This window comes from Python bivittatus, unplaced genomic scaffold (assembly GCF_059951505.1).
Source record: "Python bivittatus isolate LINGU-HERP-01145 unplaced genomic scaffold, Pbiv_v1 ctg000430_np1212, whole genome shotgun sequence".
NCBI lineage: Eukaryota > Metazoa > Chordata > Lepidosauria > Squamata > Pythonidae > Python > Python bivittatus.
Window position 1 is genome coordinate 2782632 of NW_028277071.1, and position 8799 is coordinate 2791430.

Consider the following 8799-nt stretch of genomic DNA (forward strand, 5'->3'; position numbering starts at 1 on the left):
CCAACCGATTGCTTTATTTGTTTGTTTGTTTTGCCAAACTTGGTTCATTGTGAAAGCTGTGCAAACTTCATCTCTTACAAAATTCTACACCTTCAATGATGTTAACATTCATTTTGAAAAAGTTTTGTTCTCAGTTTTCCATGTCTTGTTAAAGTTAATTATAGACCTGGTGGTGGAAGACTATGAGAGACAACTGTTGAGATTTTTTTTTTTTTTTTTGGTTGAGAATCATAGATCAACAACATCCCACTGGAGATTCTCTTCTCTGTAATTTTCAACTCAAGCACAATGACTTGTACAACTCTCTAAGGAATCCAAATAATTGACAGCGAAACATTGAGCCAAGACTAATACCTGTTATTAATATACATCCTGAGCTTGGACAGAGAGAAAATATTTTGTCTGTTTGATTGTATTTATTATTAAGGCCAGACATCCAATAAGTATTTTTTCAAGCCAACATATCCAACTCAACAAGATAGGTATATGTGACAGGAAATTTTGAAGAAACATCTTCACTGAAGATGGTGATGTTTGTGGCATCAATACTAGTAATATTGGTGTTTGAAGAAGCTGGTAACAGTGCTCCTGTGAAATGCCCAACAAGCCTCCCTCTTTCTATTCTTCACAAGGATTACCATCCTGGAGACTTTATCATTGGTGGCATTCTCTCTCAGATCTATCTCTTTTCCACTCCAGCAACCTTTGAAAGAGATCCCTCTTTTGAGGTGTTTGACAATATCATGTAAGGTCACATTACATCTCCTGGGAAGGTCCTCTCTAATTCACTCCCTCTTTTTTTGTAATAAATAATTTTTATTAAAGGATGATTTTATAAAATTTTAAAAAACTATAGAAAGAAGAAGAAAGAGAAAGATTATCAAAGGGTAAAAGAAAAAGTGAAGAATAACAAAAAATATATCTGAAGAAGTAACTTCCAATCTTCTTTGCAGCAGTTACAAACAAAGCAATTATCATCTCTACCCTCCCGTACTGCGTATCATAGTTCCCTTCTTCCTATAAACAAATCTTCTTAATCAGTAAACCCTGAAACCAGCAGTTCGTTTTTATCCATTTTCAACAAAAACTGTGAGGGTTTTCCAGTCATTTATAAAAGTAGTTGTAGTTCCCTCCTTAGTCAAAGGCCCCTAATTTTCAACTTTTGTCATTCTTTCTGAATTAATGGGGGCCATCATTTCATTATTGACTGTCATGGTTTGCCTAGTGTCAAGAAAATATCAATTCTAACTAAACCGAACTAACACTTAGGAGACTGACTGAAATAATAGAGTATGGGGAGTAATTCCCTATTAAACCCCCTCTGGTCTGTATGCCAGGTAAGTAAAGGAAAATTTAATGGAAACAATGGAGGAACTATTTTCTGCTGCAGCAAACTCCCATTAAATCCAGGCTTCCCAAGTGATTGGACTAAAACTCATTCATTCAAAACATTTGAAGAAGTTCAGAATTGATCCTGAGAGCACATTGATTCACTAAGATAGAATCTTTATCTTTTGAAAAGATTTCCATTATATATCTATTCATTGAGATATGCATATCTTTCTTTTCCTTTGTTTTTAGCTATTAAGACAATTAAATCAACCTTATATCTACATTCTAATTTATTCTACTACCATGTTATGGTTTAGCAAAGATTTATATTGACTTTTAAGGTATTAGTAGCTTTAAGGGAGTATTTAGCCGTGGGGATTTAACTGATGCTGATAAACCGCTGACAATTTTGCTTTTGCACCAGGGCATCCTTATGTGAACCAGCTTGCTATCTTTTAGTGTTTCCATTTATTTATTTATTTATTTTTGGCTCTTTGGCACTCAGAGCTTTTTGAAAAACAGTTCATGTATGTTTATCAGTTTAAATGACTTATTACAGAAGTTCAACTTCAGTCATTTGATTGTCTCTTCACTTTTCCAGCATTGGGAAGTAAAAATTAGTAGGATTCATATTCAAATATTCAGTCTGTTACAAAACATGGAAGCATCTTTGAAGTGATAACTAAGGAGACACGAACATTGAAAGAATCAGGAACAAATGGCCATGCTCACAAGAATTATCGACAAAGAACTGTTAATAAAGGAAGGGAGTAATTAGAAATTAAGGCATATTTTTATTGGGAATGTAACAGCGTATTTCTTCCGATTCGGGTGGGAGGGGAGACTAAACGGTCTTGGTTAGCTAGAATTGCAGCCATTGGAATGAACATTTTACTAAAACTCAATTTTCTTTTTGAAATGATTCCAATACCTTTTGATAAGAAGGTATTAAGTGATTGGTATAAATGGGTCATGAAGTACATATAGTCTAACAAAAAAAGAGTAGGATTAAATTCAAGGTTCTACAGGAGTCAAAGGGGCAAGGTGGATTAGCACTTCCAAACATTACAATGCTAGCTTTTTGCTATGGATCTCAGAGTGGATGGTATCCTTTATGGCTTGCTTACATCTATGGGAGGGGAGAATCTTCCAGATGGTTTGAATAAATATCCCTGAATCAACAAAATACAAAAAAGAAAGAAAGAAAGAAAGAAAGAAAGAAAGAAAGAAAGAAAGAAAGAAAGAAAGAAAGAAAGAAAGAAAGAAAGAAAGCTGTAAGAGATCAAGTAATAACTATAAGTAATGTACTAAATATCTGGGATAAATACAGAAAAAAACAATCAGTCAAGGTCTCTCCCCTCTTGTATTATTATTAAACATTTATTCCTAGGAAGAGGAAAGTTCCAAAAAATTGTTCTATGGAGAGGTAGTCATTTGTTTAGGATGTAAGATCTAATTATTAATAAGGCAATCTTCTCATTGCAGAGTAATAACTCAGAATTACCAGCATATGCTAGCCTTGCAATTTGCTATTGAGGCCATTAATGAAAGTCCAAGGATCTTACCTAATGCCACGCTGGGCTTCCACGTGTTGAACAGCAATTTCCAAGTCAAGTGGACTTACCTTGCCTCAGTGGAACTTCTCTCCACACGGGGCATGTTTATCCCTAACTACAAGTGTGATGTGCAGAGTAATATAGCAGCAGTTATTGGGGGACCTAATGCTGATGTGTGTCTCTTCATGGGACCCATTTTGTCCATCTACAAGATTCCACAGGTGAGTTCTCCTTATGCAATACAGTTAAGCAAGCAATACTTTTGAGATAATGCTTTGATACTATTAGAGAGACAGGATGGAACTAAAACTAAGAGGTCCTGTTTCAAGAGCAACCCTGTTCCAGGGCAGCTCTCTCTCTTACTGCTGATACTGGCTTATGAGCCAGACTAATAAAGAGATCATTCCTGGTTCTCCTTAGGAATAGGTTTGACAGAGAGTTAGTGATTCATATTTCAGAGGCCGCTGAGCCCCCATTATCCTGCTCACACAGTTTGAATTGTAAAGTAAATTGTGTGGATAATACTTGGGGATATGCCTAGCAATTTAGAAATGGTGAAAGTACTCTACATTTGGAAAGTAACTCAGAGACATGTCTTGAATGTTTACTATATTCTTTAGTTGGCATATGGGTCCTCGCCAGTGATGAGTGACAGAAACCAAAGAGTTTTCCTTCGCCAGATATTTCCAGATATTAAGCAACAATATAAGGGGATCCTCCAGCTACTGCTCTATTTCCAGTGGACATGGATTGGAGTGATTTTCATCCATGATGAGAGTGGGGAGAGATTTGCAGAAAACGAGCTGCCCATGTTTGCCCAGGCAGGTATCTGCTTTGATTTTATAGAAAAATTTCCACAACAGAAGTTTTCAAATGAAATCTCTGAAATGGTTGCAGAGGGAGAGAAAAGTACCAGAATCATTATGAAAGCAACTGCTAATGTAGTCCTTGTACATGGTGAAATTCAAACTATGGTGGTTTTAAGGATAATGATTTATATGGCTGAATTTGAGGAGAACGTAATAAAACCCACAGTGTGGATTTTCGTAGCCCAGATGGATTTCACCTCAATGTCCTTTCAACGGAGCTGGCCCTTGGACTTCATCCATGGTGCACTCTCCTTTGCAGTTCACAGTAAGGAAGTGCTGGGATTCCATCAGTTCCTTCAGCACCGGAAGCTCACATCTAAAGAGGAAGATGGTTTTTCCAGGGATTTCTGGAAAGAGGCATTTCAGTGCTCTTTCTCCAATGCCGCTGGAGAAACAATGGCGGAAGAACTTTGCACTGGAGAGGAGAGCCTGGAGCATCTTCCTGGGTTGATTTTTGAAATGAGCATGACCAGCCACAGCTACAGCATCTACAATGCTGTCCATGTTGTGGCAGAAGCTTTGCATGCCATGCACTCATCTACAGTGAAACAAGGAGCAAGACGAGATAAGCAGATACAGCAACTTCTCAAGCAACAACCTTGGCAGGTAGTTTCCTGAGATCAATAATGCAGGAGAACTCCTGTATACACAGTTCTGAAATCTCCAAGCATTTGCAACCAGAATTGGTTGAAATTCTGATATCACTGCAGATTTTCAGACAGACAATATTTTCATTTATTCATTTTATTCAATTCTGATTGCTGCCCATCTCAGACAAGTGAATCTGGGTAGATATAAATATACAATATACCATATTATATTATTCTGAATATTATTTTTATAATATTATCATATAATATTATTATAATAGCTATATAATACCTGTGTAATGACTGCCATTTCATTTCATATTGAAGCTGATTGGCTATGCCTGATAATTGGAACTAAGATCAGGATGATGACCATCTTCATTCCTTTTATTTTCTTTTTTTTTCCCCCTTTTAAGGATTTTCTTTTCTTTTTTGCTTCATTTCGTGGTCTGGCTAGATAGATGAATGGGGAAGCCTTGCATAAAGTTGCTCATCCCCTAGCAAACTACTGAATATTGACATGTTTCCTTTTTCAGAAAATATTAACTCTGCCCTACCTTTTAGATGGAGGAATGAGAAGTAGAGATCATTGCATTTTATTTTACTTCTGAAATATTTATAGTGACCTAACTGGATGGAAAAGGTTATGATGAACTTGATATGAATCTTTAATTGTTCCTGCCAGTGAAGGAACATGCATTCTCCTAGAGAGCAAAGGAAATAATGATTCTAGAGATTCTCTTAGTATCTCTGTAGTCAGAGTAGGAAATTCCATTTGGTTAAAGTAAGTGATCCAGCCAAGAACTAATCCCATGCAATCCAGTAGAACAATTGCTGCAAAGAAAATTAAGATTGCCTGTTTCAACACCAATAGAATCTCCAAAAGAAAAACTGGAATGAATGAACTGAAATAAGCTATTCCAAATTATTCCCATCTGGGATAAATCGGAACACCAGGCTATTTCTTTTACAGAAAGAATGCCTTTCAGATTCAATTTGATTTTAAATGTATTTATTTAATATGATGATGATGATGATGATGATGATGATGATGATGATGATGATTTCCTGCCCTCCTTTTCATGTAGCTTCACCACTACCTGAGAAGTGTTTCATTTAACAACAATGTTGGAGAAATGCTTTCCTTTAGTTCAAAGGGAGAACTAATAGCAGGATTTGATATTATCAATTGGATCACATTTCCAAATCAATCCTTCGTTAGAGTCAAAGTTGGAGGAATGGCACCACAGAATGCCCCTGGCAAAGTATTCACCATTTCTGAAGATGAGATCAAATGGCCCAAGGCTTTTAATCAGGTAGGGCTCATACTAATTTGTGTCAATGATTTTCCCACCGTGTAGTTATTGATGTTATGTGTCTCATTTCTTCCAATTTCACCATTTTAAAATTCCTTTTCATTTTCTTAATTTAATTTCTCAGTTATACAATCAGTCTACAGCTTGTTGATGTTTGCCCAAGTTTCTCTGCTTTGTTGAAAATATGCTGCAGTGCAAGACTATAGAGTGGAGATCAACAAACAATTGGGGTGTTTCTGTATTGAAAGAAAAGAATTAATGGCCAGATGCAACAACTCTCCAAGTTTGTCACAATCACCTATAATTATACGATTCCATGAAATTTAAGCAATAAGGCAGTCCATTTTTTGTTCCAACCTAGGAACCTGCTAAAGTACTGATCTGAGGAGAAAAAAAGGATCACCTCTGTGGGCTACTCGTTAAAGCAAATAAATATCTTTCAAGGGAATATCCAGGGTCTTTAAGTGATGTTTGACAAATGTGATGTGTGCGCTCACCTGTGCTCATCACCCCTCTGTATTTCTTTCATTGCACAGCTCTCTTCAGGGCCACCATCAGTTAATCGTTTTGTAAAAGATCCCTGGTTATAATCTGTAGGCAGATACTTGCTACATCTGTTTTAGGAAGCACCATTCTCCTCTCATGTTTCTGGACAGGGACACCCTCTTTCTCTGTGTAATCCCCATTGCAATTCTGGTTACAGTCGGACCAAGATTGAAGGGAAACCCTTTTGCTGCTACAATTGCCATTGATGCCCAGAGGGGAAGATTTCTAACCTAAAGAGTAAGAATTGCTGTAGAAAATAACATTCATTCACAGCCTGGGAGCTTCATGTCATTGCCAATATCTTGAGGAATCATGAAAAAGGGGTGATTGAAGACTCAGTCTTCGGGAGATCATGGAGTTTGAAAAGCAACTTACGGGTCTTACTCTCTTTTCACTTTAATCATATTCACATTTTTCATATATTGTTTCGAAAGATTCTATAAGCGTTTATGGGAGAGGGCAAAAGACAGAAACTGCACCATGATCTCATGACACAAAATGGCAATTTATATAGTTGCATCAAATACTGTGATACGAAGGTTGGAGCTTCATTCATGTGTCTGTCATTATTTTGATGACTGTGGGGCACCTTTATATTATGCCCACCTTGGCAGTTAAAACCAGCAACATTACAGTACAAACATTTAAAAATATTAGCTGAAGTGTAAGGTAATGTAGAATCTGGACTGATTGTATCTTTTTATAATGACACAAAGAAACAAAACAAGGAGCAAAGCTGTTTTAGGTTCTTAAATGAAAAGGAGAAAAAACAGCAATATTTGGTGGCAACCCAAAGGTAATGCTATATTCAGGTTCCTCTAAATGTGATTCTGTGATCTGTGTTATTGACATTTATTGTAGTCATTTTCTTTTCACGACTGAGACTTATGTACAAACATTTATTATACAGTTGTTATACATACAGCTGTAGGCTATTAAGTAGCTTCTTCTTCTTCCTTTTTTTTTTTTCCCCACAGACTTGGATGACTGTTTTCAGTGTCCAGAAGATCAGCATCCCAACGAGGACCAGAATCTGTGTTTTCCAAAAACTGTTAGCTTCCTGAAATTTGAAGAACCTTTGGGAATCACACTCACTGCTTTTGCCCTTTTCTTTTCTTTCCTCACAGCTTTGGTGCTTCACCTCTTCATTAAGCACAGGGAGACTCCCATCGTCAAAGCCAACAACCGGAACCTCAGCTATGTTCTCCTCATTTCACTCTTGCTTTCATTCCTTAGCCCTTTGCTCTTCATCGGGCAACCCACCAAGCTTATGTGTCTCCTTCGACAAACAACTTTTGGCACCATCTTCTGTATAGCTGTTTCTTCAGTTTTGACCAAGACCATCATTGTTCTCCTTGCCTTCATGGCCACCACACCAGGAGCTGGGATGAGAAAATGGTCTGGGAAGCACCTGGCCAGCTCCATTGTTCTTTCCTGCTCTGTTACTCTAACCTTGATTTATGGTGTGTGGTTGATAACAGCTCCCCCCTTTCCAGATGTTGACATGTACTCCCTGATGGAAGAAATTATCCTGGAGTGTAACGAAGGATCTGTCATCATGTTTTACTGTGTCCTAGGATTTCTGGGTTTCCTGGCTACCATCAGCTTCACGGTGGCCTTCCTGGCCAGGAACTTGCCTGGCAGTTTCAATGAAGCCAAGTTTATCACCTTCAGCATGTTGGTCTTCTGCAGTGTCTGGGTGTCCTTCGTTCCCACTTATTTAAGCACAAAGGGCAAATACATGGTAGCCGTGGAGATTTTTTCCATCTTGGCCTCCAGTGCTGGTTTATTGGTCTGCATCTTTTCTCCCAAAATTTATATTCTTGTACTGAGGCCTGAGCTGAACAGCAGGAAGCACCTGAGGAGAAAATAACAGGAAAAATGCTCTTAGTGAGTCCCTAACTCCAAAGGAGTCTACCATCCTGTTAGATCCTGAAGAGAGGTACTGTTCTAGGTGCTGTCAGTAGCAGAAGTGGGGTATGTTTCAGTTGCAAGACCTTTGAAACTTTTGTGGCTTTGCATTGTGGTGATGCGGATGGCACGTTTTATGATTTGTAGATCTTTTATTGTTTTTGTTATCTCACAGGTGATTGTAATATTCCTTTCTTAAAACCGTTGTACAGTAAGCAGGGTGGTGAGATCGGGCAGTATGGAAATCATGTTAATAAATAAATATTTTAAAAAATAACTGTCAATTAAGTAATTATCCACTGTTCAAAGTAATCTGGCCTTTGTGATGGGATATGATGTAAGATTTTATACTTGTACATCACACCAACATTTTAGCTTTTATTATAGTTTACTCTCATTATAGTTGACGTTGTCCAATTTGATTTGTTTGCTTTTACTTAACAGATTAGCTTGTGTCCTTCACATATAAATTCAGGTCTCTTTATTCTAGTACAGATACTAATAGGGTAAACATGACACTGATGCAGGGTGTGTGAAGGGGTCTCAATTGTTTTAAGATGTGTTTTTGAGATGTTTGAGATGGTGGTGGAAAGTTGGAGTGAATGTTGGCCAAAGTGTTTGGCAGCCAGATGATTTGTGAGGAGAGACTCTGTGCAAGTGGAGCTTTATTTTATTTTAT

General features: G+C 37.4%; 1 protein-coding gene across 1 annotated transcript; it reads left to right on the top strand.

The window, feature by feature from the left end:
• The first annotated feature begins 524 nt into the window (after positions 1-524).
• LOC112542997 (vomeronasal type-2 receptor 26-like) lies at positions 525-8299 on the top strand. Its single transcript, XM_088143970.1, has 6 exons — positions 525-745; positions 2818-3109; positions 3509-4363; positions 4884-4926; positions 7187-7868; positions 8296-8299. Exons 1-6 carry the CDS (start codon positions 525-527, stop codon positions 8297-8299), a joined length of 2097 nt encoding a protein of 698 aa, XP_088000096.1.
• The last annotated feature ends 500 nt before the right edge of the window (positions 8300-8799 follow it).